Source organism: Podarcis erhardii (assembly GCF_964252035.2).
Source record: "Podarcis erhardii genome assembly, chromosome: Z".
In the NCBI taxonomy this organism is placed as follows: domain Eukaryota; kingdom Metazoa; phylum Chordata; class Lepidosauria; order Squamata; family Lacertidae; genus Podarcis; species Podarcis erhardii.
Window position 1 is genome coordinate 21,438,467 of NC_138504.1, and position 20,084 is coordinate 21,458,550.

The 20,084-nt window shown below is 41.6% G+C and overlaps 1 protein-coding gene across 9 annotated transcripts in view; it reads left to right on the top strand.

Moving 5' to 3' along the window:
• The window catches only part of HDX (highly divergent homeobox), a 44,451-nt gene extending 25,104 nt beyond the window's left edge, over positions 1 to 19,347 (top strand). For 6 of the 9 annotated variants that reach the window (XM_081848014.1, XM_081848018.1, XM_081848016.1 and 3 more), the window contains 6 exons: positions 566 to 712; positions 7,375 to 7,582; positions 10,521 to 10,600; positions 10,880 to 10,957; positions 16,961 to 17,083; positions 19,003 to 19,347. In XM_081848014.1, the coding sequence (XP_081704140.1) occupies positions 566 to 712; positions 7,375 to 7,582; positions 10,521 to 10,600; positions 10,880 to 10,957; positions 16,961 to 17,083; positions 19,003 to 19,128 (762 nt within the window). In that variant the 3' untranslated portion in view covers positions 19,129 to 19,347. The remainder of the gene's footprint in view (positions 1 to 565; positions 713 to 7,374; positions 7,583 to 10,520; positions 10,601 to 10,879; positions 10,958 to 16,960; positions 17,084 to 19,002) is intronic. The other 3 variants (XM_081848017.1, XM_081848020.1, XM_081848013.1) reach the window with 2 other exon arrangements.
• Positions 19,348 to 20,084: the final 737 nt, after the last annotated feature.

A 20,084-nucleotide genomic window follows, 5' to 3' on the forward strand; every position in this document is an offset into this window, starting at 1 on the left:
AGTTTGCCAAAGTCCAGCCCTGAGCCACTTGGGTGGCTTCTTATTTGGGGCTGGTGTTTAGTGACCAGAGATTAATGCCACCGCCCCCGCAAAGTTCATTTTTTAATAGTACATTTTATATCCAGATTGGGGAACCTGTGACCCTTTAGGTAGACTCCAATTCCAATCAGCCCCAGCTGACATGTCCAGTAGTTAGGGATGATGGGAGTTGTAGTCCAGCAGCATATGGAGGGCCACAGGCTCCTCACCCCTGTTTTATATTGTGCAAGTTGGCTTTGCAGCCAATAACCAATGGAGTTATTATGCTTCCCCCTCAACTTGCATGGTGAGGAGGAGAGCCATGCTTTTCCACATAAATGCAGCCATATTTATCCCCCGCAAGTGACCAGGCATGTGCTTTATCACCAGCCTAATCTACATGGTAACTTCTCATTTCATTCAAAGGTTAGGAGTTAGGAACTGGGCTTTCATTTTTGACTTTGCAACACCATGTGGAACACCTTCATTTTCAATTGTTGTCTCCTTTCTAGTACTTAAAACAATAAAGTGTGTGCTTGATTTACAGCTACAAGACCGTACACAATTCAGTGACCGGGATTTAGCTACCCTTAAGAGATACTGGGACAGGGGCATGACGAGCCTTGGTGCAATTTGCAGAGAGAAAATTGAAGCAGTCGCTGCGGAGTTAAATGTTGACTGTGAAATAGTACGGGTAAGAACTTCCAGTCCTCCCGTTTCTGGTTGCAGAAAATAGCCTAGATGAAAGCTTTTTTAAAAAAATTACATGAGGTAGACTGAAATAGACTGCACGTGTTACATAATGAATGGCCACGTTAGGAAGTGCTCTCTTGCTCTGTTTCCTGTCTATTTATAGTTAAAATCCCTCAGGTGAGACTTTTATCAATTGGCAGCAAGAGCTGCATGTTTGACAGTCCAGTTGGACTGGGATTCTAAAACAAGCAAAGGCTTTCTGCGGAACTGAAAAGGAATAACTTGTGCAGTTAGTCAAAATATAAAAGCTCCTTGTGAAGGAGAAGGGAGCTGAGTTTTATTTTTATTTTTTTGCAAGGGAGCAATACAGTTCTGTGTTGGGAGCTAAGTATGTTATGTTATAGTATGTTATTTTGCTAAGGGAGCAACACAGTTCTGTGTTGGGAGTAACCCTTTGCATGTTTCTGGTCCTATGTTCATTGTCACTCACCTTGGGAGTTGTGAAAGACCTCTGCTTGGTACCCTGACTGGTCCAACAGTGAGCTTAATGGCTGAGTAGAAATCAGAATCAAAATCTTCCCCAGTTCTACTTCAACACCCTAACCCCTTTAACTTGTTGTCTCACAGTGGTGATGATGATGATACTCACCATTATCTTTAAAATAACAAATTGGTGAAAATTACCTAAAGCAGGTAGAAGCATTTCCCCTGAAATATATATGTTTGTAAATATATTTCCAAACAACATTAATATTCAGGAATTTATGTATTCTGTGTCCTTTCTCTGCCCGCCCCCTCTTCCCCCAATACTAAAGCAGGAAACCCCAGATTTTGTTCCCAAAATGAAGTATTCAGAGCAGGTAAACATGTTTTGCAGTGTTTCATTCTGCGTTGTTGAAATTTCAATAGAGGGAAAATACTTTGGGAAATATTAGCATATCCTAAAGGTTTGTGGAGAGGAGCATACAGTGGTACCTCAAGTTACATACGCTTCAGGTTACATACGCTTCAGGTTACAGACTCCGCTAACCCAGAAATAGTTCCTCGGGTTAAGAACTTTGCTGCAGGATGAGAACAGAAATCGTGCTCCGGCGGCGCGGCAACAGCAGGAGACCCCATTAGCTAAAGTGGTGCTTCAGGTTAAGAACAGCTTCAGGTTGAGAACGGACCTCCGGAATGAATTAAGTACTTCACCCAAGGTACCACTGTATTAGGTAAAAGCCTGGTCTAACTCAGTGAAGTAGAGATAACTGATATCCAGGCCTACATAGCCCACTGCACTCAGTGGGACTTAAATGTCAGTGTTTATTTTAGAAATTTCTGCCCTTCTTTCCTTCCACTAGGGGAACTCAGAGCACACAAGAGGATGGAGATACAGGCAAGCAACGTTTTAGGCGAAACAGATATGTGCGCGATTGCGCACACACGCACAGTGCCGAACCTGGAAGTGACCTGGAAACATAAGACGTCACTAAAAGGGCGGAACGGGAGTGGGGTAGGGGCAGGTTGTGGGCTGAATGAGGTGAGAGCGGGATGAAATGGGGTGTTTCAATTGCACACGATTTCATGCAAGTGCACAATGACCCAGAACCCAGAATGCCTGTACATATAATCCATGCAATATTAAGCAGCATGATAAAGTGTTGCAAGAAAATCAGCAGGCAGAACAGATGTTCAGTAGCTTCTCTCAAAAGGCCTGTAAAGAGCCAGGTTTTCACCAGGTGCCAGAAGGCATGGAGTGACAGCCTCCATAGGGCAGGCAGTGCCACAACTGAAAATGTGTTGCTTCTCTTTCTCAACTGATGAACCTCAGTTGGAGGAAAGACGTGAAGTAGGACCTCAGATGCTGAACCGAGTTTAGGAGAGGCACCTGTGGACGAAGGTGGTTCTTAGGATACTTTAAACTGTGTAACTTCAATGTAATTGGTCTACAGGTGGCTAGATGTGGAAAAAAAGGAGTGGTAGATAGTGTTGCAATTCGATCTCCTGACCACTGGGAAACTTAGTTTCTCTTTGGTTAGTCATTCCTTATGCAGAACTATTAACCCCAAATTTGACTGTCTTCTGAACCTCCAAAAATGATAGCAAAGACCCGCACACCCCTTAATCAGTGATTATGTTTCAGCTAGCGGTTTGCATGTGTGAAACAACTGACGCAGGTCAAACACTGCAAAAGTGATTTTTGGTCTTGTAACACTTGCAGTCTCTACAGTGAGTTGGAAGTTGTCGAATCAGCGCTTTGGAAAATGCTGCAGATTCTAGGTACTAACCAATGTGCTAATGATTAGCAAGAAGATGGTGCCTAGCTGGGAATAGTGGTTAACAGAAATTGAGGACAGAAAATTTGCAAAGGCAAAGGTGGTAGCTCCTGGCCTGTGAACCTAGTTAGACTCACCTTCTGGCTTATGAGGCCATTTCAGCTAAGGCTCACCTGCCTACCATGTGGGTGTGGGGCAAATAAAGATACGTTGGCTTGGGGTGGTGTGGGAGACATAAGGATCTGGCCCATTTAACCATTAAGAAACTTTTCAGGGAAAAATAAATTGCTGTTCTGCTACAAAGTTGATTATGTTGCCAGAGCAGCAGTTGTCAAAAGATGTTGTCTTCTGACCACTTTAACTAATGTCCTTACAGGGCAAGGTGTAGGGGGTCCTTGGCAAAGTGTCTGGCTGGCAGACCTAGCTGCTAGTGCCTGGCAGCAGCATACCAGGGAATGCTGGGTGGCTCCTGCTGATATCTGGGAGCTGCTGCTGTTAATTCCCCGCAGTATTTCAAAGTGACATTATGCTAAACTTCAGACCTTCACTGTAAAGCACCCAGTATTTTTCAGGAAAGGGTAGAAAGAGCATGCATCAGTGGTAGGGCCTGCCAGGGACTGGCACCTCAGCAGCTAACATATAATAGAATCATAGGATTGTAGATTTGGAATGGATCCTGAAGGCCATCTAGTCCAAGCCCCTGCAATGCAGGAATCTCAACTAGATCATACATGACAGATGGACATCCAAGTTTTGCTTAAACACATCAAAAGAAATACAGCCCACCACTTCTTGTGGAAGTCTGTTCTAGTGTCTTAACAGCTCTTACTGCCAGAAAGTTCTTCCTGATGTTTAGTTGGGACCTCCTCTTTCATAACTTGAAGCTACTGGTTAAGGTCTTACCCTCCAGAGCAGAAGAAAACAAGCTGGCTCCATCCTCCATGCAGGAGTCCTTGAGATATTATAAGATGGATATCATGTCTCCTCTTGGTCTCCTCTTTACCAGGCTAAACACATGCAGTCGTCTCAATCGTTCCTCATAAGGTTTAGTTTCCAGACCCTTGATCATCTTGGTTGCCCTCCTCTGCACACATACCCTCTTGTCAATATCCTTCTTAAACTGTGGTGCTCAAGACGACACAGGACTCCAGATGTGATCTGGACACTATACTTTTTTTTAATGCAGCCTTCTTTTTAGCTACTACATCTTTTGATTCATTAAGCATGTGGTCTACCCTATATCGTTTTCACATGTACTACTGGCAATCCAGGTGGTTCTCATTTTATATTTCTGCAGCTGGTTCTTCCTGCCTAAGTGTAGAACCTGAAATTTCCTCCATTGAAATTCTCTCTCTTTAGTTTTTAAAGTTTTTAGCCGTTATTCCAATCTGTTGAGGTCATCTGGAATCTCAATTCTGTCTTCCACAGCATAGGCTACCTCTCCCAGTTTTGTGTAATTTGCACATTTGATGAGCATCCCCTCAATTACTTCATCCAAGTCTTTTATAAAGATGTTGAACAACGGACCCAGAACAGAACCCCACGGCACCCCTCTTGTCACTTTTTTCCAGGATCACAAGGAACCATTAGTGAGCACTCTTTGGGTTTGGTTAGTCAGCCAATTACAAATCCATCTAACTGTTACGTCATCCAGTCCATATTTTACCATCTTTTCTTCAAAAATATCATGGGGGACTTTGTCAAAAGCCTTACTGAAATCCAGATACACTATGTCCACAGAATTCCCCTGATCCACCAAGCTTGTAACTATCAAAAAAAAAAAAGAAATGTGATTCATCTTCCAAGATACCCCTTGCAGACCTGGAAGGTTACTTCAGCTTCATGGAAACTATGCTATAATAACTAATGTGCTTTAGAGGGCTGAGGACGGTGACCTGAAAAGCAACTATGATGTAGGAATGTGGTAGCCAACATACAGGAGCCTTGTGTGATCTGGCCAGATTCTCAGCTGACTTGCAGAAGCATCACATGGATAGATCTAGGGTCTAGGCAGGGTGGTGAGGATGGTAGGGTAGAAAGGAGAAAGTAGTTAATGAGCCATTTGGCCCCAACAAGAGCTCCAGAGTTAGGCATTGTTAGGCTAGGGTGGAAATACCAGTGCAGTTACTAGGCTCTCATTCTGAAGCCCTTTGCTGCACAGCTATCTAGGAAGGAGGCAAAAATTTTCTGGACAGAGAATTTCTAACCAACTGTTTCAGCCATAGTGAATTTGTGAGAAGAGAGACATAATGTCAGTTCTTTTTTTCTGCCTCTTTATACCTAAATTCTACATACTTTCCTCCCCAGGACTAAGGTGCTTCTTTAGCAATGTTTTATTTGTAGTTCACCACCCCCACCACTTCCTTTTCATTCTGCAAGAGCTCAATTAAACATTGCCATAATGGAAATACTATCTTTTCAAAAAGACTAAGTAGGTCTCTGGCCAGTTCAGTTTAATGTAATCAACAATTAATTCAAGCATATTGGGTTTTGTACTGTTTTGTTTTAAAAACATACAAAACAACTTTGATTTGTTGAAGCTGTTGACTTTCCAGCTAAAGGAGCAATTCATGAGCCCTTGTGTTTTTGACTTAGTATTTCACTGATCTGTTGAGGGTGCAGTAATGCCACAACATAGTCCACCATTTCTAAAAGTGGAAACACCACTAAATAAAGCATAGCTTTTAAATTGTTGGTCTACTGAGGTTAAATATTTAAAAGAGAACAGGTGCTATATATTTTTATTAGTGCCATTCTGTCATGCAAGAAAAGAGCAAGGAGATTGTGAGAGGAAGAACTTTTAGAGATACAACTCCCCCACTTGCAGTGCCCCGGTTCTGTACCATGAGATGCAGCTGTGTATGTTGATTGGCTGTAACCATGCAGAGAATTGGCCATCTCATGGAAACATTTTGATGAGGTCTATATCATTGGCCATCTAAGTGGCTGGCAAGCAACCAACAAGGACACAATAGTATTGTGATGCTATATACTCCCCAAAAGGCCCCCAAGAGGGGTCTTTATAAGAGATGGGGTGAAGGACCAAGCAAACACCCAGGGAAAGAGAGTTCCAAAGCCTAAATGTGGTTTTCAGAAAGACCTTATCCCACATACTCGCCAGCCCTACTTTATAAGAACATAAGAAGAGCCTATTGTATCAAGCTAATGGCCGATATAGTCCAGCATCATCTTCTCATAGTGGCCAGCCGATGCCTATGGACCAACCCAGTCCTCAAGCAGGACCTGAGCACAAGATTACTTTTTCCTACCATGGTTTCCAGCAACTGATATTCAGAAGCATTACTACCTCCAACTGTGGAGAAAGATAATAGCCATCATAGCCAGTAGCCATTGATTGCCATGAATTTGTCAAATTATTTTCTAAAGCCGTATAGGTTGGTGGCCGTCACTGTGGGAGTGAGTCCCATACTTTATATGTATCTTGTGAAGAAGTACTTTCTTTATCTTTCACAAATCTTCCGTTTAGCTTCATTGGATGTCCATAAGTTCTAATGTTACAAGTGATGGAGAAAAAGCTTTTCTCTGTCCTCTCTCTCCATGCCAGCCATTATTTTATAAACTTCTATCACTTGCCTCTCTTACTTGCCTTTTCTCCAAAAGGTCCCAACTCTGCAGCCTTTCCTCATAGGGGAGTTGCTCCATCTCCTTGATTATTTTGGTTGCCCTTTTCTGAACTTTTTCCATCTCTGCATTATCATTTTTGAGCATATCAGATAACAGGGACATGGATCCAGGACCTCAGCTGAAGATCTATCAGAGCATGTAGGTTCCTGTGGAAGGAGGCAGTCCTTAAGACGAATGTGGAATTTGAGGCCCTCTAGATTATGTTGGCTTGAAATGCCATCAGTCCCAGGCAGCATAGCCAATGGTCAGGGATGATGGAAATTGCATCCCACCAACTGGAAGGCTATCAGTTCCCCACTCCTCTTAAAATATCCTATTTCCAGGCTACTTAGGGCTTTAAAGGTCAATATCTGCACTTCGAATTGGGCCCAGAAGTAAATGGGGAGCCAGTAGAGTTGACACCACACTAGGGCCATATGCTCCAATTCGGACTCTTGCTGCTGCTTGTATCTTTGGGGAACCTCTGCCTGTTCTTTAGCACCAGGAAAACAGTAGGCAGACTGTTTCCAGTTGCTTTATGCAGGGAAATTGTGGTCTCCTAGACTTGGAGATCTCAGGGCTTTCCTCCTTTACATTCCAACTTCTGAATCAATTATAACTTCTTTTAGTATAATTTTTAATGATTTTTTTATTTAAAAAAGCTACAAAGAAATGCAGTAGCGTGCATACAGAAGTAACATTTCCATTAACACAAAGTTATACTATTATACAGAATTAGTTACAACTTCTGATGTTCTCCATGTCTGCTTCTCATTACAAGACTTGGATTGGGAATCGAAGACGAAAATATCGTCTAATGGGAATTGAAGTCCTCCCTCCTCTAGGTGGCCCTGCTCTTTTCCCCAATCAATCTGATTCCAGCAGTAGATCAATAACCATTCCAGAAGATGATGCTTCGACAGATGTTGGAGATGATAATGACAGGAATGATGAAGTTTCAATATGTTTATCAGAAGGAAGCTCACAAGGTATTCAAACTTGTCACTAGTATTATATTGTTATTTCTGTTCAATCTTAACCTAATAGTCTGAATGTTGCCTGAATGTTGCCTCCCTTTATTCCAAAGCTACTCCCAGGAAGTAACTAGCATTTGGATCCTAAATGCATTTACTTGGGGCTAAATCTAAATATGTTCAGGATTACAAAGTTTTCCTTTAGCCCTGGGAAATCCTCAAAAGATAAGGAAGCAGCCTTATAAAATGTCAGACCATTGGCCCCCCACCTACCTCATTGGCTATGTTTACTGGCAGCAGCTCTCCAGAGTTTCAGATAGGGTCTTTCCCAGTCCCACCTGGAGATGCCCGGGATTGAACTTGGGACCTTTTGCACACAAAGCAAACGGCATACCTTGTAGTAGTCAGTTGGGCAGTGAAGGCAGGGTGGTGTTGCGTACCTGACTTGCAGTTAGCAAGCACTGCTGCTGCTTGCTGTGTGGGGGATGGATGAGGCATAGAGAGCCTGTTGTTCGGTGGGGATGATGGCAGAAGTGTTGGATTGACTTCACTGCTTGCATGTGCTGCATTCTGCTCCCCTTGCCGTGCTCCTGCCTCAGTGATGCTTGCCATTCGGAAGCCAAGTGCAAAATGGCTCCTTGCCTTTGCTTACACCTCTGACTGCTACTGGGCATACCACTGAGCTATAACACTTTGCCAACTGAAGACACAGCTGAAAGTTAGAAGTGGAGAAAGCAGGATTTGCTAGAAGAAAGCATGTGCTCAGTTGAAATGAGGCTCATATTGCATGTGGAAGTGCCATTGTACACATTTACAAAAACCACATGTCAGGGAGTGAGAGCTGGATCTTCGAGTCACAGTGAATGTGGTTTGTCCCTCAGGGTCAGAGAGGATTGTTCAGCCACCTCTCTGGATTGAATACATTGTTGTTGCCATGAGGATGTAGGATAAAGCTAGCTGCTTGGTAGCTTCTGTACATCCTCAGTAGTTTGTTCCAGATTTTTGAGGGTGTGATTAAGAATGGTAACTGCCAGTGCTTTTTTCCTGGGGTTACTCAAGGGTACACAATACTGGAACCTTTTTTTCCTAGAAGAAAAGCACTGGTAACTGCAGCGTGGTTTGTGTAGGTGGCTTTCCCCCATCCCACCTCAAGATATTAGTTCTACTCAAGGAAGAGGCATCAAAGTGCCTGCCACATGGGAAGATGTCTAGAAAATGTCTGCCTCTTCAAGCCCCATCCCTAGTGTGGAAACCAGTCCCAGTCAGGGTGGTGATCAGTATCAGTATTTTTGAACATCTCCCATTAATCAGTTGAGCAACAGGCAGGGCCAGCTGTGTAATAGGGTGGCTGGCCTTTCAGGAGGAAAGGGGTATGACAGTGACCCCTTAACAAAAAGCCAGTTCCTTGCCCAAGTGAAATGGCAACTGTAATTCAAACTTGACTACATAGCAGGTGGTAGAGCCACAACAGCATTGCTTTTGATGCAGTGTTACAAAACGGAAGAACCAACAACTTAGTTAGGAGTGAACTTGCAGTTGCACATTTCACTAGCTTTACAAGTTCAGCTAATTGCTCCTGGTGTTTCTGACTAGAGCAAACCCAACAAAGACTTTGGCTTCTGAACTTCAAAAAAAAATAAAAAAAAATAGACACATTTGCAGATTTGTATGCCAGTCTTGATCTTATCATTTTGTTTGAACAACTTGCTGAGAAAGTGGCTGAAGAACCTGAGAACTGTTGGGAGCAAACTTGTGATGGGTTTGTCAGAATTTCAATTATAAAAAGAGTAAGATAACATAGAATTGGTTGAAGATGACTGAAAGCCAAGTAAGTTAACAAAGTCTGCAGATCTTCTCTGCCTTGGGGTGAAGGAATCAACTCCTCCAACAGGACAGTAGAGAAATAGTCAGAACACACTGCAATTCAAGTGAAAAGCTGCCTTAATATTAATTGGGTCTGGCACTCTGACACTTATGAGATGGAACTGCCAGGGAGAGGCAGGAAGAAGATGATTGTAATCAATACCCCACACAACTGCAGGATAAATACAGAATTTCTTAGGAGCAGAATAAAAAGAGGCTTGGTTATTATCCACACACACACACAGCTCAAAACTTGTCCAATCAGAGAGGAACCGCTGGCCCATGGGCCAAATGCGGACCTCCAGGCCTTACTGTCAGGCCCTTGGAGCTCTCTCTAGGCCACAACCTTGCCATCCCTGCACAAAGGTCAAGTATTCTTACCTTGCCTTAACGTGTCCTTTAATATGCCTGAAATATGTGTATGTATAGAAATCTTTGTGTGACTGGAGTGTAGCCCACTGTAAATATGTCCATTGCCCTGCCCCTTTTACCTCTGACCCCATCCATACCTGGCACACAGCCCTGGAAGGTTGTCCATGGCAGAATACAGCCCTTGAGTTGAAAAAGATTCCTCACCCCTAACTTAAAGAGACACCAATGGGACTCTAGGACATACAATGGATCTGCCACTCAGTATTCACTGTTTTAGCTGTCTTGTGTACTTGAATTTTGGTGGAACTTGGTTACTGTTTTGGATTGAATAATGTGCTTTGATGCAGATAATCCTCAAAAAGAAATTCGTTTGCCATCCCATGGTGATGGCATAGTGATCCTTATAGCTGGACTATAGATTGTAAGATTATTACGGTTTCTAACAATGTTAGCTTCAGAATATGACTACTTAATAGTCCAGAACCTCTATGTTAACTAAAGGTTATTTCTTCTGATTGTGTAAATTAATAGGCAGCAGAGGTTGTATTTGGAGAATGGATCATTACTATAAGCTTCCAGGTTTAATTCAATGCTGGAAAAAAGTATGGTGTGTATGAAATGGGCAGCATTTTTTTTTCTCTGTAAGGTGTGAATTGCATAACACCTTATGAATTCAGGAGCTTATTCTAGAAACACATATTTTGTTTCATTTCTGTAGAAGAACAAAGTGAAGTTCTTCAGAATGAAGACACTGGCCACGGAAGAGAAGACCAGGCTACTCTAACTGACACTAATGGGGTACGGATGTTTCCTAAAACTTAATAGTTTGATTAAATCCAGTTACTCTGATGGGCTGATGTATGAAGGGCCACAGTTTTTTCCATTGTTTTTCTGGTAGGTTCTATATTCAAGGCTCTTTTATGCAAATGCAGGAACTATGATGTGCACAGAGTCACACATCCTGAAAACCTCTCAATTGGTTAAAAACAACCAAAAAGATGCAGGGGCATCTGATGTTCTAATCGTATGTCAGTACCTTTTTGATTTCAAAATGAAAAGCACCATTTGCCTTTTCAGACAATACAAATCATAGACGATGAAGAAGATGGTATGATAAGTGAAATAGAACAATTGAATTGTCTTCTGGAATTCAAAGTAAGTAACTCCTGTAGAAAACAGCTAACATTTGTATACAAATAGAAAGGTGATTAATCAGCTTAAACCCAAAGTGCAGGCTTTGTTCAAGGAATCGAAATAGGAGCCTGAAAGGACAGAATTAGTTTGGAAGAAATTCAAAAGAAGCAAAGAAAGACACAAGACATCAAATGTTACCTTAAAAAATCAAACTCTTAAATGATAACAGTTTTTTTTTTTTTACAAAATATTGAAAGCCCAACATTCTTCAGTTGAAGGCAGCTTTCTTTGGGGTAACTGAAAAAACTAACATAGGAATTGATGAGCCAACTAAAATACAGTTAATTATAAACTTATATAAAGTTTAAAATAAGTTTATAATATATCATAAACTTAGGCACTATATGGAACAACCTATTTTTAATGTATCCAATGTCAGAGTAGACCCATTGGAATTAATGGACATGACTAACTTAACATTTACTCTGAGTAGGACACAACCCATTATACATGGGACATTCTGCAAAATGAAAACTAATCTATTTTCATTTTTGCCTTAACACTGGTGAGCTGGTAACGGAAGGGAGAGAGATAAGGAATTTATTTCAGTCACACAATACAACAATTCTGCTGTTCCGTTATTGCCAAACTGTGTGACCCATTAACCTTTTGAGGCAACCCATTTCTGCTTAATGTCTCTATCCTAAAACGTACAGCGTGCAGGAACTTGAGGGTGGGTGAGTGATGAGGAAGGGGAATATTGCCAACTAAAACAGTTCAATGTCATGAGGATGAATTGAAGTTTGTGGGGATATTATTGCATGCTCGCAGGCAGATGGCGCAAGACCCAATGTTTAGGAAGAAGTTGCTGATTGCTTTGAAGACAGACGGCTGTTCCAATTTCAGCAGCTTGCAGATTACAGCTGAACATTTGCTTTTGATGCTATATGAGCAAAAGCATTTGGAAACCGTGACAACTGTTTTTTGCCAAAATTGCGAAAGGTTACATGTGTACATAAGAATTGGGGGTGGCTTACTTTCAATTCAGACGCCCTCAAACAAATTTCAGTTGGTGTTAGAATAAAATATGTATTTTTTACTAGAACTTTACCTACAGTGAAATGAGTAATGTCTTTAAAGTACGCACAACGTGTGCATAATTGATGTCCATGCACTAATTTCTGGACTCTGCCTTCAGGATAAGAGCAGTGCTGAATGAATGAATGTGTGTGTGTATGTGGAAATGACCTTTTCTTAATGTCACTTGTCACAATACTGAATGTCTTGTTGTGACAGTATGTCCTACAAAACCCTGTTTGTTGATTTTTTGAATTATGTTTTGACATGTGGGCTTCTTGGTCACATAGTCCATTTGCATAAATATGCATGTTTGCTTTCATAGGTTCCCAACAAGCTTTTTTAGCCAGTAAGAAATTGGATAAGCTTTTTAACACCCCCCAAGCTTTCTGTGGACCCCACGACAGCTGTTTTGAAAGCCACTTTGTACTGCCTGTTGTTCTCAGTTAAGGGGCCAGTTGTCCAGTGGTGGTTTATCGCTGCCCCCAGCCCACCCTTCTCTTTTTTAAACAAAAACAAAAAACAAAAAATATTTAACTTGTGAAGCTATTGCTGTTTGCTTTACTGCTAAACGAAAACTAGCAAACATCTATGCTAACTGGAGTCTGTTTGATCTCTAGCAGCTTCTTAAACTAGGGTAAGGAAAACAATTTCCCTTTCCCCCAATTTTTTTGTGGTTATACCATTTCAAGAGCTCTGGAGTAGGGTTTTCTGGTTTTGTAAAATAAAAATAAAATTAAAAAATCAGCATATTCCCTACAAAGCTCTGTAGGGGTTAAAACTGCAACACTGATTCATTATTTGCTGTTTTTGTTTTTAAAATGTGTTAATACTATTGGGGTACACTGGACCCCCTCCCATTATTTAGGATGAGCTCAGTATTTCATTAGGGCATTTTTTGCTTTCTGATTTGTCTTTGTTTTTTTGTCAGGCTTCCTCATAGCCCAGAGAGAAATTTCAGTTAGTGTTATCAGGTCTAATGAGCCCTATTAGCTTTTTAAAATTCAATGCCAATATTTTAAAATTTCTAATCTGGAGTCACTTTGAAATTGATGATTAACTTTATTTCCAGTTAGGACTTCAAAAAGAATTCATTGGAACCCCTACAGCAGATACAGTTTTTTAAAAAGTTGTTTGACAGTTAAAATGGCTTTCATTCAATTTTGATTCTTGAAATAAGTATAAATAAATATTTTATTACAGTAGAATAACTTTTATTGTAATAAAAGTTATGGACATCAGCATCCCTCAGGCCTTCAAAGGTGCCTTACAGTGCTTAGGGGTCATGGGGAAACCTCTAATAGTTAAAGGCCATGAGCTGAAATAGCTCTTTCAATTCAGAGCAATATGTTTCCAGTGGTTTCCCCACCGGAATGAACTCAGCATATCAAGTAAAACTTAAGCGTGTTTCAGAATTTGTTTTGCCCATTCCTGTTGTCTGCCCTGCAAGGCAACTACCAAATGGGATCTGGTGTTGCAGCCTTGCATTTCTGTGATGTTAGAAGTCATACTGTGGTTACGCTTCGCATGATTCAGATGTGCCCTGGAATAGGATGAGTGTTTTTATTTGTTGTTGAAAAGGCTAGTGTAATGGCTACAATGAAGGACTTAAGACATTTCTATCCGTTTCATTTAGGACTGTGAACCACCACCAACTGTTTTTTGCACAAGTTCAGTGTCGCTGCATTGTGTACTAGTAGTTAATCAGAAATGAAAGTGCTAAGTTCATAAGGGATAGCTTAGTTGATAGAGCATGAGGCTCTTAATCTCAGAGTTTGGGGGTTCGAGCCCCACATTGGGCGAAATATTCCTGCATTGCAGGGGGTTAGACTATAGATGACCCTTGTGGTCCTTTCTGACGCTACAGTTCTGTGATTCTGAAGTCCTCAACCCAGAGCAAACCACAGTATGCCAATTCAGGATGCTGACTTGCTTGGCATCACTAGTTAAAAGGTGGCTGAGGTAACAGCCGTTTGCAGGCATCTGTAGGACTGGGCTATAAGGGTAGTTAACACCATCCTTTATTTGAACTTGAAAAAGTCATTGCCATTCAAACAAGGATAACAAGCATCAGGCTTGTAACCTTCAGAATATTCTTAACCCAATGCAAAATTAATACATGGAATCCACCGCTACATTGATGGCCACTCATGTAGGTGGCTTTAAAAGGAGAGTAGACAAATTCATAGAGACTAGGTCTGTCATCAGGTATTTGTTCTGATGTCTTAAACAAAGTTTTATTGAATTTTTTGTCAAAGACAAAGCAGTGCATAATTGTGGAATAAAATAACAACAGCAAACCAATCTACCAAATTACAGTCTTTCTTCACTGAATATCGTATGGTATTTAAATACTCCATAGCAAAGAATGGGAAGCTGGAGGGATGTGGGAAGATCCCTCCCTGTCAATATATCATGTGATGTCTGTATGGAACCCCCATATTCATGGGATGTTTGCCACTGAATCAGAATGCTGTACAGAAACCTGTCCTCCAGCTTGACGAAAGTTTTCATCCTCTGTGATAGGGACTCCTATTTTTCTGCCTCTTGGGAAATTTAGGATTTCTTTATAATTTCAATATCTACAGCATTGAACTTACTTTATTGCAGCAAGGTGGTCGTGGATAGTATACGTGGATTTTTCCTTTTCATTAAATATTTCTGCAGCCTCTCCAGTTGCCTGAAAAAGCCCTGTGGGAGAAGTTAACCTCATGACATATTTACATTGCAGTATGGGACGCCAATAAGGCATCCACTGCTTTCATTTTTAAGGGAAGTTCTTCCTTTTGGTATTAAAAACTAACTCCACACTGATTTCTTTAAAAAGTAAAAAGACTTCATTTAAAAACAGAACAGTGAACAGCTGTCAGGTAGACGGTAGGCAGCCTCCCCAGCTTCATGTACTTACAGGAAAGCAAACTGAGAACATTACGGGACTTTCATAAAATGCAGTCACCCAGGAAAGTTGAAGAATGCATACAGATCATCAAAGAGATGACCCATAGATGGGAAGAAGGGAACTCAGACCACCACTTGGACACCATAAAAGTAAAGACAACAAAAACCCTCCACCTGACACATAAAAAAATTTCGCTGACATTTTCAGTCCCCTTTAATAATATTCTAATGCAATTTCATCAATCATTAGTTGATAGAGAATTGTCAAAAAAGCGCAGGAGACATTTTTTGGCATAATACCTCTGAATGCCATTTGCTTGGTGTGTGTGTGTGTGGGTGTGTGTGTGTGTGTTTCAGGTCCTGATTATGGACATCTTACTAGCCACTGTGGAAAACCTTTGGTGAGAATGTTCTTAAGGGTATTAATCAGATGTGCTGCAACTACTTGGCTGTATGTGTAAACAAGACAAATGTATGCTCTTGACATACTTTACTTGTCCAAATTTGATCTGTTCTTTGTTTTAAAATGTTCCCTTTTTATATTTCCCCCCTGTTGTTGTATTAAATGAGGAATGTAACAATCAATCCTTTCATAGCCCAGTGCTGAACTTCCCCCTGTCACACGACTGCTCTGCCCTCAAAATATATTTGCTCAGAAAGTACACTGTGGAGTTCTAATTTGCAAGTCATCCTCACAAATGAGAAAAGGGAAATCATTCATGCTTGCTGAAATGTTTTTCTGTGTGCTGTCTTTCTTCACACCTTTTATTTAGGAAAGCTCACATCTTTCAAAGGGGGGAGGGGAGAGCCCTGATCAAGCCCTCTTAAGAGGAATCACAGTGGATACCTGTGCAATATTTCTAGTGTTGTACTCACAGCAGTGTTTGTTGAATGAGCCTTGTGGAATGTCCTCCTTTTATCACTCCCCTGTGATAAGAGAACTGGAGGTGGGAAGGTGGTGGAAGCACTGCAGGCTAATCTGTTTTCAGGCTAATGAAGAGGAGAAATGGCAATTTGCAGGGAGCAAAAAGGGCCATCAACTTAGCTTCTCCTCACTCCTCTGGACTTGCTGGAGCTCTCATCACCATTCCCTAGTGTAAGGCCATTCACACTTCCAGTTGTAAAAGTTGCAGTTATCATGGAGTGCAGGGCAGTGTCTGACCTGGTGGTGACTTTACCCCCACAGTCCATTCTAGTTGGTTCTTGCTGGCTTGAGACTCTGAATGCTGCTGCCCCTCAATCACTAGTCTTCTCCTTGAGTGGGCTGTATCTGCTCCTTGCCAGTCTTGCTGCTCTTGCCTCTCCTCCAGGGCCTGATTGGTGCCATCTATCCATAGAGACAGAGATGGGCTCCTTCTCTGTTGTTGCTCATGCATTCAGAGAGGGCAGGTGGACAAGCAGCAATCACAAGAAGGAGCCGCAAAGCCAGAAAGCTCCACTGATTGGCAGTGGTGCCTTGGTAGGTGCCCAGTGATGCTGGCCCTTGCTCCAAATTAAGTGCTCTGCAATAAACAACTGGGGTGTAGTTTGACTTGGAGCCTTGGTTGAAGCAGGCTGGAAGTACAGCTCTGTTCACTAGGCAGAAGATACTTGGTACCAATCCTGAGGGATCTTTCTCCTCTACACTCATGGGTGGTAACCTGTTCCCAACTTACCTGTACAGGGTTTTGGAACCTGAACACAAGCAGACCTGATTAGACTGGACACTTTGGTAGCCTCAGGTAGAGAACATCTGTTAAGCATTCTCTCTCTAGATTTTGCCCATTGTTGATACTGTTCCTTGCATACTTTCAGATTTTCAAGTAGAACTTCATTCAGTTATTACCATGTATTTGCAACATAATCTCTTTTTTAAAAAAACCAAAGAAACAGCTAGGGGTTTTATTCATATCAATCTGACTTGGAACTGAATAGCCTGAGTTAGTCCTTTAATTTCAGTGAGTCTGCTCTGCATATGATTAACAAAGGGAACAATTTGGTTCATTGTACTCCGAGGATGATCTTTGGAGTTGTGCATATATATGTAATTCCCACCCCCTCTCCGCTTAGACCCAAGAAGTAAGGTTCGCTGAAGAAGACCTGGAGCATGAAAAAAAGAAATATGTTGAGCTACAGGCTTTCACTCGGCGTTTGATACTTGCTGTCAAAATGGATGATAAAGAACAGCAGCAGGTAAGACGAAAGTGTAAACAGCCGAGAAGATCTTATTTTATAGAGGTGTGCAGCGACCACAAATTTTGCCTTGTATCTCTAGCACTTGGAAGCAGTCCAGTCTGCTTCAGATCCACTCTGTGCCATTCTGATTTAATTTTTTGTTTGAGTCTGAATCTGATCCGTAAATATGAAGCTCATTTTTGTTCCCATTGACTAATTGAGAACCTACAAACCTCTATACTGTTTTTCCCTTTTCACATAGATGGATGAAATTTGCAGACAAGAGAGCACATCCAGAGTGAATTATGCTTTTCAAAATTTCAGGCAGATCCATGCCAGGCTTTTTATGCAAGGAATTGTTGAACTCACTTTCTTTTTTCTTTCCTGCCAGAATTGGGTACAAGTTTCAGGCATGATCACCCCTGCTGAGTAAATGAAGCCTGCCAAATATCAGAAAGATAGGTGCAGTGGTTCTCCCACATGGGCAAACTTTATTGGTTGGGGTAGGAAATAGAAATTGTTATAAAAAGCTATAAATGTAACTCTCTTTCTCACTGCTCCTCCCTAGCTGAATACTCTCAGGGAAGAAAAGAGAGAGAGAGCAATAATTTTTAATTGTTTGTTATGAAAAATATTTTATAGTCAGGCAGGCTAAACCTAAGCATAATGATAAGGGTTCATTTCAAAGGAACTATGGTACCTATGCAGTCTGCTCCTCTGTACAGTCATACCTTGGTTTTCGAAAAGCTTAGTTCTCAAACATTTTGGCTTCCGGATGCCGCAAACCTGGAAGTGACTGTTCCGGTTTGCCAACTATTTTAGGAAGCTGAACATCCGACAGGGCTTCCACAGTCAATCAGAAGCTCCTGCAGCCAATCAGAAGCCGCGTTTTGGTTTCCGAATGTTTTGGAAGTCGAACAGACTTCCGGAACTGATTCCTTTCAACTTCCAAGGTACGACTGTATACGGTTATTTAGAAATAAGCTCCACCAACAGAACTAAATTATTTATGCCATGAGCATGTTTAAGGCAAAGCTCTTTGTCGCCTTTGCTGGAAACAGGACTTGCCAGAACTCACCGGAACTCAGTTCCAGCACCTCTCTGGTGAGAGCCATTGCCATTCTAAGAGAACAAGGGAGCTGTTTGGCACCTCTTTTTCTAGAAAAATAGAAATAGAAAAATAGCTGCAGGAGTGCAGCTACCCCTCTGAAAACATTTTTAGATAGTAAAGCCTGCATGATCCAATTGAATTATATTTCTAACAATTAAAGTACAGTGGTGCCTCGCAAGACGAAATTAATCCGTTCCGTGAGGCTCTTCGTATAGCGGTTTTTTCGTCTTGCGAAGCAAGCCCATTGACAGCTTAGCGGATTAGCGCTATTAGCGGTTTAGCGGCTTTTAGCGGATCAGCTGATAAGCGGCTTAGCGGCTTAGGAAAAGGGGGGGAGGGGGAAAAACCTGCAGGAACTCGCAAGACATTTCGTCTTGCGAAGCAAGCCCATAGGGAAATTCGTTTTGCGAAGCGCCTCCAAAACGGAAAACCCTTTCGTCTAGCGGGTTTTCCGTCTTGTGAGGCGTTCGTCTTGCGGGGCACCACTGTACCTAATTGTTAAGAGGCTTATTTAATAAATTTATACCACAGTATTTGGGCAGCTTACATTAGCCATTGAGAACAACTAATGAGGCCCTGCAAAAAACTTAGCAGTGTGCAGTTCTCTTGTTTAGGGTTTCATCCAGCAGTTGCTCTGTAGAATGGTAGCACTATGAAGCAGTTGCTGAGATCTCCTTTCTCTTTGCCAAGGAGTGTTGCTTTCCTTGTTTCCCCTCCAAGGAGTTGGGTCAAATACGAACTACGGTGCAGGAAAGTAACCAGGACTGCTACTCCACCAGAAGCTGTTGCAGCTTCTCATTTATTTATATTTTGTATTCTAATTCAGGCACTTCTGGCAGACTTGCCTCCAGAATTAGAAGAGATGGATTTCAATCATTCATTTCCGGAACCTGATGATACCTCGTTCAGCTTGTCGTCTTCATCGGAGAAAAACACCTCGGACAGTTTGTGATCTTTGATGCAATGCAATGTACTTGCCTAATCTGTATGTTTTGAACAAATTGCATTTTGTTGGCCAGTACCCTTGAATATGAAGGTGGGGGGTAGGGGTGGAGGTGGAGGTGGGGAGACTAGCAGCCTCGTTAACTGGGGGAGGTAGGTGGTAGCCACAAATTCAGAATTTTGTTTTTGTTTTTTTATTTTGGTGAATGTGAAAGCTACTTGAGAAAAATACACTATGGTTCTAGCATCTATTCCTTGGTTATTGTACCTTTTTATTCATTACTGACCTGCTTCGGTAACAAAGCCCTCCTCTGAGCAGGGCAATAAGTAAAATGGAGAAAAAGTTGTGAATTGTGCCAACAATTCAACCATACTTTCCTAATCTAGCCCACTAGTTCTGTTCAATGCCTTCACTCCCTTGCCCCTCCTCAGGTAGGTTAGCAGGTCACTGGAAATTAAGGCCTTCAGGAGATCAGTGAATAAAAGTTGGGCCCTCACTAAAACGATGATGGTGATTCCAAACAAGGGATCAAGCTAAAGAAGCTTGCAAGTGTACCTAACAGCAAATCATTGCTTCTTCTCTCTTCTCCACCTTTCTCCAATGCCTGAAAAATTATTGGAAGAGTAAAGCTAGCTATCTTAATTGATTTCAGTAAATTATATTGTGCATAGTGGCAGATAGAAATCCTGAACAAAAATAGTTGGCTTTTTTTTTTTAAGGAATGCCCAAATGCTGGGAAAAGCAATAATTTCCAGTAGTCCCAAGACTCTCTTCCATTGTACATAGTGAGAGTGTGTGGCAATAACACAGGAGAAGTCACAAAGGAACAGCATGTACACAGATCCAAAACTTGCATTTGACTTCTGTAGCTTATTTATATGACCAAGCCTCAGCTGAATGCTGCCCAGAAGATGCTTCTGTAGTTCACAAGGAAGCCTTCTCCTTGGCTGAGACTGAGAATCAAC